General features: G+C 41.8%; 1 protein-coding gene across 4 annotated transcripts in view; it reads right to left on the bottom strand.

The window, feature by feature from the left end:
* DAAM2 (dishevelled associated activator of morphogenesis 2) overlaps positions 1 to 15,842 on the bottom strand; it is a 206,246-nt gene that overhangs the window by 18,760 nt on the left and 171,644 nt on the right. For all 4 annotated transcript variants that reach the window (XM_037405734.1, XM_037405735.1, XM_037405732.1 and 1 more), the window contains 6 exons: positions 9,363 to 9,447; positions 7,658 to 7,764; positions 6,870 to 6,958; positions 5,932 to 6,100; positions 4,019 to 4,126; positions 2,482 to 2,542 (listed from right to left, as the gene is read on the bottom strand). In XM_037405734.1, coding sequence (XP_037261631.1) covers positions 2,482 to 2,542; positions 4,019 to 4,126; positions 5,932 to 6,100; positions 6,870 to 6,958; positions 7,658 to 7,764; positions 9,363 to 9,447 — 619 coding nt within the window. The remainder of the gene's footprint in view (positions 1 to 2,481; positions 2,543 to 4,018; positions 4,127 to 5,931; positions 6,101 to 6,869; positions 6,959 to 7,657; positions 7,765 to 9,362; positions 9,448 to 15,842) is intronic.

Genomic DNA, 15,842 nt, shown 5'->3' with positions numbered 1-15,842 from the left:
TGGTCCTCTAGAAAAATGAAATGATTCAGCCATGGCAGTTGTTTCTGAAGCGGTGGTTACGATCTCCCTGCTGGGTGAGAGAAGGGCTGTGCTGACAGAATTAACTTTCTGCTTTGGAGAAGACCAAGAACTATTTAGCTATCCTTCTGGGAGCATCCTACACAAAGGCAACAGCTGCATGCATGTCTTGAAAATTAGTACGTCTTATTTTTAAAAATAAGCTGCAAGTCCAGGAAAGCAAAGGGTTAGTAGTACCTTTAAGAACATCTGACTGTGAAACTATTTTTAGCTTTCTATTCTTAAGGGGCCTTGAAGAAACTTCTCAGCCACTGGAGCCAAGGCTGTGGTGAGAACACACTGGAATGGAATCAAGAATCACACCTTCTCCTCCTCCCCCTTCCACCTGACAGTGATCTTCTATTGTTGCTATAGTGCTGCTTTTTACACGCCAGAAAACCATGAATTGAGCAAGCAGACTGGGAGGTGCTGGCAGTCACAGATGAAAAATACCATGGCAGGGAAAAGTCTGAGGAGGGAAGATGGTGATTGAATGGGAAGGAGAGGTTGCCCATGGAACCCATGCATGGGAAAGAGATGGGCTCTAAAGGCCAAAGAACAAATAACCCAGTCACAGAAAGCAAAACAGAAGTAGGTACTCACATTTCAATGGGGGTAATTGTATGTCCCAGCCAAAACTGGGCCTCTGTTCATGTCATGAACTCCATGTCAGCCTTCCCTTTACAGGTGCTTTTAATTCCCAAACACTGGACTCCATGTATGCAGCACTATCTCTTATTGCTGCATTGTCCCTTACCCTGACAATCCAGAAATAAGGTTTGGAAAGTGTTTGGGTTTTGGGTTTGTTTTTTTTTTTTCGTGGGAGGATCACTGTCTAATTACGTGATGGACTGCTGGAGACAGCCAGACAGCCTGGGGCCCACTGACAGGACAAAGATCCCTTCTACCCCCAGAGCCAAACAAAATTCAGGCCAGGTGAAAGGAAAATGAAGTCATCACTATCTGTCTCATAGTGAATGAGAAGGACTGGAGGGTCCTGTGTTAGTTCCTTGTAGATACATAATCCTTGCACAGAATCCACTCAATACAATTTCTAACAACTGGTCCCTTTACCAGCAGTCCCACTGCAGAATGCTTCCCATCTGGAAGTCTCCAGTAGCATTAAACTATTGTGAGTTGAAAAAGACAGGTGAAACATCCTGAAGATAGAGGGATGCTGAAAAGTGTGACTAATAAAACCATCCAAAAGGGCAAAAAACAGCTAAACACAGTAGGGACCTTCTTGAGTTCCAGAGAGGTCTGCTTTGTCTCTCAGCACTACCCTTGCCTTAGTGTATCCAACAGGCAAGAGACACCAGCACCAACCTGAACATAGGATTCTCTTCCCACACTTGCAGAAAGAGATAATGATGTTCTTACAGTCAGGATATGTTTATCTGTGCAGATGATGGGAGACATTAAGGGACAGAGAAAGCAGAGTGATTTTAGCCTTTAATCTCTACTTTTTCAACTGCTGTACAAACACTAACTTGCCATTTCTCACATCAGCCCTTGTGAGAGGTAGGTACTTGCAGCTGCAGTCTCACAGAGAGGAGGGAAACACATGGGGTTGTTCAAAGCCACACACATCTGTCAATGGCATGAGCAAGAGGCAAATATGAGAGTTCTTACTGCCTGCCGCTGAACACAGTGTCCCTCTCTGTGCTCTCCCACCTCAGGAAGGCTGAAGTCCTTCCCCAGGAACAAACCCAACACGTTAACTGAAGGAGGCTTCCAGGTAGGGGAACCACAGCTGACACACAAACTTGCGACTCCAGTGAGCATTTAGGCCCACCTTTCATCTTTAACTCTTACAATTCAGTGCACAGAACTGCATCAACGCACCATTTGTACTTTTCTCTGTTGAGCTGGAAGGCTCTGCACTACATAAGTACAAACTGAACACAAGCAACCTAAGCCCAGCTTAAAAGGCTTTCATTAATAGCAGGGAAAAATATCATTGTTGCTTTGCTTGTCAGCTCAGCTCCCTCATCTTCAACTAGTATATCTTTGCCTTCCCAAGGAGTGCTTAGGATAGATTAGAGTTGCATATAGCAGTGTACTACTTGTTTACTACTAGTCCAATAGCCATGTGAAATACTTGCTCAGCAGCCAGCCATCCCTCAGTAAGAAAGAGCAAGAATTTTATTTCTTCTTGCAGTCCACGCCATTTGTCAAACTGTCCTTTTACTTTCCAGGCTGAGATCAAACAAGCTATTCATTAGGCTTAAGTCTGCTAAGATCATCAGCAGGAGCTCGACATGAGAAGTTTTTATTTGTTTTTTCTTGGTTAATGCATTCTGGAATGGAATGGAAAGGAACAGAAAAAGAAAGCCCACTTTCTCTTATCATAAAATATATAGTGCCCCTGATTCTGAGCGAGGTATTTTAAGTATGGCGCTTTGGAAACCTTCAGATACTTACAGCTTCAACAGCTTTCAATCCGGTCTTTATGTTGTTGACTTCCTTCTCCAGCTCTACGAGGCTGCACAGGAGACAGACACAGAGCAGATAAAACAAAAAGAGCAGTGTTACACAGGAATACAGGAACTGTGCAGCAAAACAGGCCATTGGCCCATCAAGTCTGGTATCTGGCCTCTGGCACCAGCCATGCCAGATGATTAGAAATTAGGGGTAAGGGGTCTGTTAATGATCTGTGCTGCTTTTTGTATGAGATGTCAGATAAAGCAGACCCTGCTTGCCTGTGGTCACACTGAAGATCGGGATTTTCCTAGGAAGAAGAGGGGGGTTGCCCCCAGAACATCTGCCCTGTGAGCTGAGCCTGACCCTCCAGCAAGGAGAGTATGCCACATGGCCAGCTTGCAATAATCAGTTGACACAGAAGCAAGGACGCCAGCTTTAGCATACACATTACTGGGGTCTCGGATTTTCTTTGCATATGATTCTTGAGCCACTGAACTACTAAATCCCATTAGCGGTACATTTACATGTGATTTTTGCCTTCTTCACAGTCCAAACATTGTTCTGTCCATCTGCATTTCTACCATATGGTATGGTAGTCCTTACAAACTTACATTGTAACTGAGGATATAACTCTACTGTTAGTTTAATACACACTTCACTAGACACAAGTCTTGTACTGAATTTCTGCTCACCGCATACAAACAAGAGTCTTTTTTCTAGGACTTGTATGAAAAAAAACTACTTTTCATTTCCAGGTAACTAGTTAGTACCTATCTGTGAGTCAGCAGGCATCTCCTCCAAGTATTTAATTAGTAGTAGTTTACATCTCAAAAACACCACTAAAGCCTTAATAAATGCCTGCAAGTGTGAACCTACATTTATTTTTCATGTGACTTTCATTAGCTGGAGTAGTTCCCTATACAAAAAATCATGGCTGGGCAAGTAATATGCAAAGGTATTTTTGACCAGTGCTTTGGAAGGCAAAAAAAAATGATGGTATTTGGCGGATGGCTTGTGTATTAACTTTCCACAAACACCTACAGAAATGAGGAAAAAAAAATCATTGAATTTGTGCAGAAAGTATGATGCTTTCCACATTTCTGTGCAAGACTGATTTATGCAAAAGTTTGAATGATCTTCCTGAAAGGGCTTACTACAGCCTCTTGCCTAACTGACGCTGCCTTAAAAACAAACCTTCAATTATCCAGAAAAAATAGCATGTGAATTAGATGAACCACTCTAGAATATGGTGAGCAAATTACAAACAACAGCCAGTCTAGTTACAATGTCTGATTCAGAAATAAAATAGATACAGGCATATCTGAGCAAAGCTGTCAATTTAGCTATCTACAAATGTTTTTGGACCAAAGTTCTCTGTTGATGTACATCCAAGAAACATCAAAGATGTGCGCAAAGGCATTTCAGCTGTAAGGCTGGCCACGAGTTTAGAAGATAGCGGTGAAAAAACTGATGATCATTATAAAAAAAAATCACTGGGAACTCCAGCTCTGAGAACAAGCAATAGAACTGGACTTACTTGACTTTTGCTGCTTCTGGAAGATGCTGCAACTCAGACTGAATATCTAGGATATCTGGATAATTCTTTTCAAAGATCATAATTAAGTAGTGCAACAGTGTAATGTTCCTGTGGGGGCGAAAAAAAAAAAAGAGAGAGAGAGATGACAAGGTGCAAGGTGACAAGGAAGATGCTGGATAGAAGGAAATGAATGGTGAGAGGATTGTGACAAATGAGTAAAAAATACTTGGGTAGGAAGTATGCTTAAATGAACAAAATAAACAATATATCAGCAGTTAGCAGCTCTGTTGTTGAAAGAAAAGTATCACAGACTGAAATGAATTAGCCCTTTATGAACCATCCTTCCTCAAGCAATATATTGTGCCTTGATTTATTCTAGAAGCACCCAGCATGCTTCCATCTATCTGTGTAGATGGTATAACAGAAAAGAAAACTGTGTAACAGTGTACTGTTTGTCCCCAGGTATTTCAGAGAATAAAAAAATAATAGTACTAAAGTGACATTAACTCGCAAAGGAAAGGTGAGTTGTTCTCGGAAATAATGTGGAAAAAACCTAAGAGTTAATTAAAAAGAGGAAAAGGTTCTTGAAGATTGAAGAAGCTGCAAAGAAAACTCCTACAGTAATGGAACAGCTAAACAGCTATGCTTATGAGTAGTGGTGAGGCTCACTACTACGAAAGCAATGGCAATTCAATTAGGAGTGGGTAGAAATGAGATGTAAGAGATGCAGGAGAAGATTTAAGAAAATTTGTAAAGTAAATGATGAATTTTGCATCAGTGAATTTTGCATGTAGAGAGACCAGCCAGCCGTAACAGCTACTTGATGTGGGTGTTGTGTGGTTAACTGACAGGCTAGACAGCAGATGGCCACTGCTTCACACAGACTAGAGCCTGGGAGCTGGGAACTGGTGAGAGAACAGAATCTGCACAGGACATTTAATATATGGAAAATCAAGCCAAGCTACATTAAGGCAAAGAAATGTTCAACATAGCTACACAAGTGTTAGCCTTGGAATACGGAAAGGACATTGTGGTAGTCAAAACAGAACTCTGTTAGTTCAAACTCTATTAGGTAGGGATGAATTTCCTATAGCTTCTTACTGCCACTATTTATTCTGTCGCAGCCTGAAGTCATTTCACCACAACTACGGTCTCAGCAGGTTTCACAAGTAAGGAAGGTGCAAGTTAATAAGAACCAGTACAGGAGATCTCCAAGGAAAACCTTAGTGCTGCTGGAGCCCAAAAGTGGTGTTCTCTCCCCAGTCTCAGCTGGATTAATTTCGAGAACCAGTATGGGGATGTGGGGCAAAACATAGGGAAGCACTATGAAGACCCACGACCCACGTCCATTAATAGTAAGGTCCACCTTCCCAAACCCAACTATTTCCCTTTAACTGCTCTAGATACAACCAGGCTCAGTCTCTCTAAGCTATGCCTTGTGGTTCCATTACTGGTGTAGGTAGTGAGCCAGTTATGACAGTCCTGCATCAGAAACATATGCCATGTTTCACAGGAGACATAAAACTGTGGTTGGAGTTTTTTGTGTTTTCTTTTTTGCAAAACCATGGCCATAAATCTTCAGTATAAAGGGCACATTCCAGAGAAATCCTTCCCCCCCCCAAATTTATTTCAGTTATTTGTAAAATACTATGTTTTGTCATCTTTGCATAGTGTTGCAGAAACATAATCCAACAACAGATGTGCATTATCCAAAGAAACAGCAGAATCTGAGTGCTGTGTCAATAGCCAGTCTTAACTGCTGCAGGATCTTTTAGAGTGAAAAGCACTACGTAAATGTCAAATCAAGACATTATTTAAAAGGTCTACAGAGCTAAAAACAAACAAACCCCACTTTCATTACTATGATAAGAGATGCAGCGGCGCAGTAACTAATTTATGGCCTTCTAGCCTACCTGTCTATGCTGGATTTGGTGTCTGCAATTTTGTTCAGGCTGGAGACTTTGAAGCCATAAGCACTTCCCCTTTGGCCCTTGTTCATATAATTCCCAAAGGCCAGAACCACTTCCAGGAGTTGCCTCAAACGCTTGCTTCGGATGAGTTCTTTAGATGCCAGAAGGATGGCTTGAAAAGAGAGAAAAAAATGAACAAGTTATTGCACAGTGGCTGTTTTTAACATGCTTGGGCCCATAATTTGAAGTACCCTGAAATGCCCACCTGACTACTGCCTAGCAAATGCTGTAACACCATCTGTGTGTGTACTGTCCTTCCCACACCCTCCTGCCAGAACCAGGACAACTGGAAGGAAGATGCACTACATCTAGCCTGTGGCATGGTCCTCTGAAGCCAGGAGCAAGGCTGTTATCTCAGACATCCCACTCTAAAAACATAGCCAGTGAGAGCAGGGGGAAGGCTTGAGCTCATCTGAAAATGCAGAGTAGAATACACTCACCTCTCCTCTGCTATAACCATGCATGTGGCACAGAAGCCATGTACCCCCCCTCCTTGTAAGTTACACATTCCCAGAATACCCCCATTCTGAGGCATCTATTCTAACTGCCCCATGGAGAGGGAAGGTGCAAGGACTTGAGGGGGAGAAGGGAAGGCTGACCTGCACAGAAAGGATATGAAAGCTTTTGGCAGCTCAGCACAGCCTGGTAGCACACTGTCACATCTGTCAGGTCATATCTACAGTATAACAATCATGAAACTGACTTTATTAAGTCAATGGTTGCAAAAAGAGTGTCAGAAAGAATTTGTTTCTTAGCACATGACATACCTTGGGCTCACTGGCTCTACAACGGCAGCACACATGTAACAGCACCTCCTTTGAAGACCGCTCTTGATCTTCCCTGCCCCTCTACCCAAGTCTTAGCAAAAGCTTTAAGCATACCTTCCACTTTTGGTTTTGCTTCTGCCAGTCTCTCTGGAAACTTCTTCTTAAAGAATAATGCTTGCAGCCGCTGCTGATAGTGGTCAATCCTGCATGAAGGGTAGAGGAAAACCAACACTGAACTGGAACTGTATTTTGAAGCCCAGGGCTGGTATGCTGCCTAATGGTTGGATGTTGAGACCCACAAGGCATGGGATTACGGACACAGTTCAAATTTCTAACACTACATAATCAACCTTGTTATTAAAGTGAAGGACCTCAAGGCATGTTTTGATCATAACTGAAAAGGAGCTGGAAGAATTCCCATTACTCTCAAAGTATGAGAGTTATGGGAGATGTCAGCTGCATTTCAATTAGAAGAACAAGATGTTAAACCTGATCAGGGGTGTAGCAAAGCTGGAACAAGAAAGGTCAGAGGATGAGAAGATGGGATAGCTGAATGGAAAAAGGGATCTATATGAAATCCTGACTCCTGGCTACACTACATCTGACAGTTAGATCTGAACTACTTTTTGTGAACATGTTCAGGCAGAGGAGCTAGATTTCTGCTTGTCATCAGGGGACTGGTCCTTAATGACAGCATGGAGTGTGCTTATCATCAATAAAAAGTTTGTGTAATGAACGGAAATTTTTGTAAAATTTGTGGGCTTTTGGCAAATGCAGGTTATAATGTTGGCACACAATCTCTTGCACATTCCCCCTCAGTGCCAGATGATCCATTTTCAATAACCATTACAGCTCCTTCCAAGAAGCCCTCCATGCACTTTCCTATAATGTATCAAACAGACCTGCTCATTTCAAAGAGGAAACGATCCGCCCGGGCCATCCGCTCAATTTCGTGTTTATGCTCCTCCAGCAGGTCGGTATCGCTCTTTTCAGGAACAAACTTCAGCAGCTAGAGTGACAGACACAAACCAAATGCTGAGATGAGAGATCCAGGGAAAAGGAGAGAGGGACAGAGAGGCACAAACAAACCCTGATGGAGAGAGAGAGAGAGGGCCCTCATTTCCCTGCTACCATGGGGAAGCATTACATTGACTCAGCTGTGTGACCATAACTTCAAAAAAGTGCAGCTGTGGCTACAAAACTGACCTGTTTTAAACCTTTGCTTGCTGTTCTGTCTTTATCCTTCACTGACCCCATTTAGATTAATTTTTAATTCTATGGGGAATTTTCCATTTCTAAATCCTAAAGGCCAAGTGCTACTGCAACTTACCCAAGGGGAAGTACAGAGAGAACTTTGATTCCCACAGCATTACTTGGAGTTTAGATTGGTGCAAACAAGAGCAGGATGTGTCCCACTCAGTGTGAAGTACCCATCGTGCCTATCCTAGAGTACACACAAAGCCTCATCTATCTCTCTCTTGGGTCTGCCCTACTCTGCCGAAACAATAAACAATAACCGAGCAACTGGATATGTGTCTGACACTGGCTGCTATTCATTTGCTGACCTTAAAAGCTCATACTCTGACAGATTTTTGACATATCTGGGGGTAGTTGTGCTTTAGTATAGTTATAAATATTGCCATGCACACAGCCTCAGCGCACACCCACAAAAACTGCTCACAAGGCATATCAAGCACTTTGCTTTCTATCACTTTTTAATATTTTATCCCACTCCCCAAAAATGTGATATTCAAAGGTGTGGAGGATCAGAAGCTTGCAGTGACTTCTAGAGCAGCTGTGAGCATTCAGATAACATGACAAGTAGGCTATAAATTTCCAAAATGGAAAAGCTTTTTGTACATGATAAAATACTGTGACTGCACACAAAGAAGGAATCGCATTTGTCAGGCAGTTCAGAATTACAATATTTTGCACACTTCTAAGGAAATTTATCATATACATCTTTGGTCAAAGCATTATCTTTCACCCTCTGTTAATGGGGGAAATTGGGCAATTTCAGTTTAGTTGTGGGGTTTTTTGTTTTTCTCACAAGCTACACAGTGAACCAACTTCAAGCGACAGAAGTCCCTGACGCCCTTTCTAACCATTCTCATTAGAATGTGAGATCCCTTCTAGTCCCAGCTCTAACTGCTGACCTGCGTGTTCTAGTTCATGGCATTTCCCAATGGAAAAGCTGCAGACAGAGAAGGGAGATTAAGAAAAAGAAAAGAGAAAAGAAAAGAACCAACAAGATAATCAGCAGTATAAAGAAGAGATGGGAAAAAATATGGGAAAGTCACAGGTGAGGAGAGAGGATCTGAAAGGAAACCTCATACCAACTGTAATCACGCATATGTTGCATCACAAAGAGAAAACTGTTATGAAATCAACCTGATACAAATAGAGTTGCACAAGGGAGGTATATCTGATATCCCAGGGAAAACCACTTTTCTCATGCTCCTATGTACAACTCCACTGACATGACAGTGCCAAGTTAGATCTGCACACATACCAGCAGAGTCAGTACATATATCCACTTACTTTAGGTGAAAAAACAGGCAGTGAAGGACTTAAGAATAAGATATATCTGATTGTAATCTTTCTCACCTGCTCAAGCATATCTTTCGCTAAGTCTTCTTGTTCATCCATCTTCAAGATTGCTTGTCTGATTTCTTCATTAGACAACTTCAGCCTTTCAACAGTATCAACGTTGTACCATTAGTGCAAAGCTTAAGCGACTCTGACAATTCAGAAAGTAGGAAGCTTGAAAAGCTGCATTAAAACCCACAAAAGAACCACGGGGAGCTCTCCCATGAAGCTGCTATTCTAGAGTATTCAGTAAGATGAACAAATCTGTTCCAAAGGCAGATATTTCATAGATCATATATTTTTATCCTCTTCAGTTAATCAAACACGCATCAAAAATTAGATGATGATCAGGAACAATCGGGCCTTCATAGATCAAAAGTGTTTCCAGCTTCTCCCATATCAGATACCTTCCTCATCAAACTCTTTTGCTACAGTAAAACCCCTCAAATCCATGTGACTTGTGACTGTGAGCCCATGTAACACCCCACCTTGTGAATATTAAAGCATCTCCCAGAGTAAGAAGTAATGGGACTGATCTTCCCCTTACAGATCTGAGGACAGGGTTTCATGTAAGAAGACTGGCTGTGCTAGGTATGTTCACTCTGTCAGCAGTCACAGCTGAAGAAGGAATTGACAGCATCTATGTATCCATGTTGAAACAAGCTCTGAAAACAAGAGCTTATTAACATTATCTGAGGTATTCAAATTACAATCTCCTTCCCACCAACTCCTGTCCATCGTGTGCAATGAGTAGGGGTCATCAGTTACAACAAAACACAGAATCAATTAAAAAACCCACCCTTTCAAGGTCTCCACTTGAAATCCAGGGCAGACCAGGAGGCATCAATATATGTGATTACTGAGAGGTTGTTTGAGAGATTATATTAAATTAATTTGGTGGTTCTAAGCGCAGATGTCAACAAAGAAATGCACAAGTAACAAATTCTACCCCACCACCTCCAATCCATGACAACCTCATCAGTCATTTCAGAAGAGTAGGGGAGGATCAAATGAACCATAAAGTGAAGGCATGAAGTGAAGGCCATCCACAAGAAAACCTCAATTTTGGGACTGAAACAAGAAAGTGTGAAAAGAAATATTTGAGGAGTGAAGTCTGTAGTCTCCATGGACCTTCTACAATCAATATAACTAATTAACAGCAGAGAGAAAAAATGCAAATATAAATGAGATACAGGCTGATGCATGAGGCAGAATGTTTTTGTCTTCAGTGCTAAGAAATTCCATGTTGAAATTTCACATTGCTATTGCCATTTGGATAGAATCATATTTTTGGAACTAGGTAAAAGCAAAAGAAAGGGGTTTATTTTTACAGACAGGAAATACTACTAAATCTAAGACACTTAAAACATTTTAATATTGCCCAATATAACCAACAGCTGGAAACTAAAATATGAATCAGCAGACATCCAAAAGCTTTTAAATATTATACCTCTAAACTAATTGCTCTCATTCTTCCTAGCTGGTCATTGTGTCTCCTTTTGAAAAGGAGGCAAAACTGGTACCAGTTAAGTAAGATAAAGCTACTGAATTTCCAAAAAAGCTACATAATTGGGCCACGCTTGGATGAGATATAAGGATTAAAAGTTTTACAATGAAAAGGCTGGAAACTTTTTACTTTAGATCATCAGTTTGACTCATGATCAAAACAAGAAACCTCAATACATGGGGTTCTGCATAAAGCTCTACAGTCCCATTCAGAAAAACTAAAGGGTTTCTTCTGGCTTTAATAATCATGAATTGTAAAGTCCGTGGCTCTGTGACCCTTAACTGATCAAACCCTGTGACCACATGAGGGCTGAGAAGCATATTGGTGGATGTGGTCCTGGCTCCTAGCAGACACATATACACATGCCCAGACAATTTGGGGCCTGCAGTTTTTAAAATACTACATTTTGTTGCTTATTTATCCTTTAGAGAGCACCTTTATATTTGTCAGAACCTGGAGTCTGCAGATAGCTGTGTCTGTAACACAGGCTCAGTCTGTCAGACGGCATGCAAGAAGCTAACCCATGAACACCAGGGTGGGCTTTTTTTGTTGCTGCTTTCACTGAAGATAAAAAGAATGAGGGTGAGTTTCACATTTTTTCCATGCAAATAACTCAAGCAATTACTACACTTCCCACACCATTACACAGTGCAAGTACCTCTGTGTGTGTTTGGGGGTGCAGTAAACAGGACCAAATAGACAGGTTTGTCATATGTCAACACAACAGAAGGTGTACTACATGTTACTGCTGGTCTTGCTGTTCTGTCCAGGAGACCGAGACTCCAAGCTTCTCTGTTTGCTGCCATTCATCAGCATTAAACACACTGGAAAACGTGTTCTGTTCAAAAATAATTGAGAGCCCCAGAGACAGACAGTTATACAAACACTTTGATTTCTTGGATGATTCTGTGCCCTGCCATCAGCATAAAACCATCTGGCTTGGATGGTTTAGCCCACAGTAGAGAGAAGCAGAAAGCTTGCCAGCCCCCTGCTGAGCAGCAGTTTGACTTAGTCACTTACTAACAGGGTCGTGGTGCCTGCAGGTGTGCATCCTAGATTATTACCAATCCAATTACAAGTACAGAAGGATTTATGGCAAAAGAATCTTACTCTTCCAAAGTGGGCTTGTTTCTCTTCTGGGGCAGGATGCATTTCAAGAGCTGTAAGCACCAACAGCACAAAACAGGGATCTTCCCAGTTAAAAACTGGCAGAATAAATAGCCAAAGTATTGTTAATCATGTGTTTCTTCTTCTATTTTCAAAACTCATGCTCAGCCATGCAGTAGATCTTAAAGATGGCCAGCAGTAATGTGAAACAGCTGTGCTGCTTTTAAACAGAAACAGGTGAACTGATTAAAGAGGAACCTAAAGCAGATGCATAAAATCTTTCCATTTAGGACTGAATAGAGGCATCCCTCAGAGCCTAAAACTCATATGAGACAGACAGCAAAATAAAGTGGAATTATGGCTCGAAAATTTACACTACAGAAATGACATTTCAGTATCTATTGGAAAGTCTTGACTTTCTTACAAAATTTACAGATCCAGGCACTCTTCCTCCAGCTGCTGGAGACAAATCAATTCGGAACAGCATACAGTTCAAGCTGTATTCCCTCTGCCTCACGCTTCACCAAATCATGGATCCTGGCATCAGAACTCAGGAAGTAAATGTGACCAGAGGAAAACATGGTGGCCATTTCTCAGCTGCAGCACATTCATTCATAACACAGATATTGACTGGTTTTGTTCAACAGCAGCCTGACACTGGTCAGAGGAGGAAGGGAAAGGATCTTTACTGAGAATACTCCCTCCTCCTTCCCTCACCCATACATCTGGTGGCAGCATATGGAAGTCCAAATGCTTGAGTCATCTTCAAGCAATGTTAAAGCTCAACAAGTACCAAATAACTTGTGATATGGTACTTAGCCTGCCTCCCTCTATCCCCTTCGGCTTCATAAATAATCTCTATTGACTCTGCAGAGTAATTCATCACTAATCTCTGCAGGACACCTCGGCTGATTTAACACCAGCTTCACTTGCAGACATCAAGTGGTTTATTGTTTCGCCCTCTTGGAGAAAGCCAGCAGCCTGACTCTGAACATGCCTGGGAGACATGTTGCAGTTTTACATCAACTTCCCTTACAGACATCCAGCGCTCGCTCATTTTTCCTCCTTAAATATACCCATTGATTTAACTCGCAGTAACCTCCCCCCTTCATTCCTCCCTCCCGTGGATTAAAGCAGAATACTTGTTGCTCATTAACCCTCACTCCCATTACAGGAAAAAGTGAGTTACTTCACATGCTTGTTCCTTGGATCTTGCTTAGCTTTTGAGAAAGAAGCGTGATTGCCTTACTACCGGAGAGCTTGGAGTTTTGTTACAGCTACATTAAGTTCCTGTACCACAGGGATCACAGTCCTACTCACCCTTTTGCCTTGGAGAAAGGGACTGATTATCATGCATCAAGGCCATTTTCTACTTCAAAGTTAACTGAACCACAGTGCTTCCAAACAATGCCAGCAGTAGTAGCTGTGGCAGTGAGAGGTATTGGCTGATACTTAGCTGCATCCTAAGGCTGCTTTGTATAGCTCACCCAAATCTTAGCTTTTACTGACTGCAGAATTCTCCATCTCCACAACTCATTTCAGACAGGCATCTAATCAATCCACTCCCAAGCTTTGTGACTGGGACATAAGCCTTCTCGAATTCCTGAGCTCTCCTAAGGCTCTGTACAACTGTCAAGCTGCAGGCTGTTAAATATCTGTGTTTTGGGAATGCTCATTGTCACTACCCTATAAAGGCAGGAAAAAGAAATATTTCCCCGCTCTCAGAAGAAGCATTCTGGAGTCAGTCTTGTCTAACTGCATGTGCACTCCGAAGACAGGAAGATGCTGCCACTCTTTCCATATCCTCTTAATCTCAGCTGCCAGCTGTGAAGAAGACAGTACCTTCTTCTGGGGACAACAGCTGGGACATTTTACCAGGTACATCTTATACCATTGTATCAACACGTTAGTACAAATCTACCAGTGCCTTTTCAGCACTTCACTGTGAAAGTATTCTACTAAGTGCATACAGAAACAGGCTTCTCTTTTCTTTTCCTCCTTCAGCAAAAGCTCATGAGTAACCAAGCCACTTTGCATCCAAATTCTCTGTTTCCTGCCAAGAAGGATATGGGGATGGCCATCTTTCTAAGCCAAGAAGAGCAAAGCAGGACCAAACTTGAGAATCCTCAAATTACAGTGATGTATTGATGAGGCAGTAGTTCATCTTTTATCACAGCCCTGCCTAGCTGTGATCTAAGGCAGATGGCACCGACTGACATGTTCAGTTTAACCTTGGGGTTTTTCATACTTGGAATAGCAGGTAAAACCATTGATTGTGGACCTTAACTTAAAAATAGAGCATCTCTCCAGGAACCGAGGAGGCAGTGTTTATTGCCTACTGTTTTTCAAGATAGCACACTGCAAAACCGAACTCCTAATTTGAATGAACTGTTTCTGTATCAAAATATGATCTGTACCCCAGAATATCATGCTGCTTGGAATCTACCTTGAAATAAGCACGAACTGTATTGTCACATGGCAGAAATGCACATGGGGACTGTGGGCAGAGTAGAGGCAGTACACTGAGACTGACATCGGCTGAATAGCTTGTCTTCTTAATGTCTGAGCTGAAAGGGTTTAGAAGCATTGAGAGGGCAGTTATGTGAGAAAAACACTCAGTCTTTTTAGCGTTCTGGTTGGAAATGCTACACAAGTCCCTTTTCTTCTCCCTTATTGATATATGATTGAACTGACAATCATGAAAGCCACAAAAATTTGGTAAACCTGCCTGCTAATATCGATCTACTGTCATATTCCCATTTAAAACTATTTTTGTGTAGTCATATTCTGCCTTTTGCTACTATTGGTTTTATGGCATTTTGCTAGCATTCCTACTGTTTCCAGCCTCTTGAGAGGGTTACTGCTGACTGGCTGGGCCACAGGAATAACAAACACATCTCAGAAGAACACTGACATAATGATTTTTCTGGAATTCATGTAAAAAGTTCCAAAATTATACATTCAGCCTTCTTCTGAGTAATGTGTCTTATGGAACTGGACCTCTCCAGAACATTTCACAGAGCAAGACAGTAAGCAATGCATATCTTAGGCATGTTTGGCAAGGACCATTTTAGTGTTCTGCAAGAATATTTAAAGATATGGCACAACAAAAATACTACCCGTTACTTAAGTAATGGAGGCAGGGAGAAGCCATACTGGTGAGTGAGGTCAGAAAAATTCCAGCTGCTAGGTGAAAGCAGGGAAACACAGTGATCTGGGATGACTCTTCCAGACCACACAAGTCTGACACTAAATCTCCAGCCTGGTGGAAACTGAAGACATCAGGAAATTCACGAGGGATAGCAGATTTCCAGTGTGACAGAAATAACTAAGTTGGAAACACCATTAAGAAAGTCAGATTTGAAGCCGGTGGGCACCTGGACTCACCACAGGCAGATGGTTCCATGTTCTGGTTGAATTATGGCCTACTGGAAATACTGCAAAATAACTCATCTTGCGCCTGTTCAAATCTTTACAGTTGGCCTATGGGACAGAGCTTCGTTTTGGATCCATCAGGGTCCATTAAACAAGGACAATTACATCCTTCCACTGCAGGAAAACTGAAAGATGTTGCTATCAAGTAGTTGAAACAGAGCTCTTTTTATGAAAATCGAGATGAGAATGGGGAGGAAGGCTTACAAATCTGTTAACTGTCAGCAAAATCAACTAGTAATTCAATTTTCATCTCTTTCCAGTCTACCATGCTCCAGTCTCTCTGCAAAAGAAAGCAAGAGACACCTATTTCTCACTCTAGCTGGGTTTTGGCTTGTTGGACCATATGAAATACGAGCTCTGCCTGACCCCTTCTAACACAGTGTTAGTAAAACAAAAACATTTGAGTAGTGGAAGGAAAGAAAACCCAACCCATGCAGCTATTTTACTTT

This window comes from Falco rusticolus, chromosome 12, assembly GCF_015220075.1.
Source record: "Falco rusticolus isolate bFalRus1 chromosome 12, bFalRus1.pri, whole genome shotgun sequence".
In the NCBI taxonomy this organism is placed as follows: Eukaryota; Metazoa; Chordata; class Aves; order Falconiformes; family Falconidae; genus Falco; species Falco rusticolus.
Note: the sequence above shows the minus strand (reverse complement) of the source record. Positions and strands in the feature narration are given on the sequence as shown.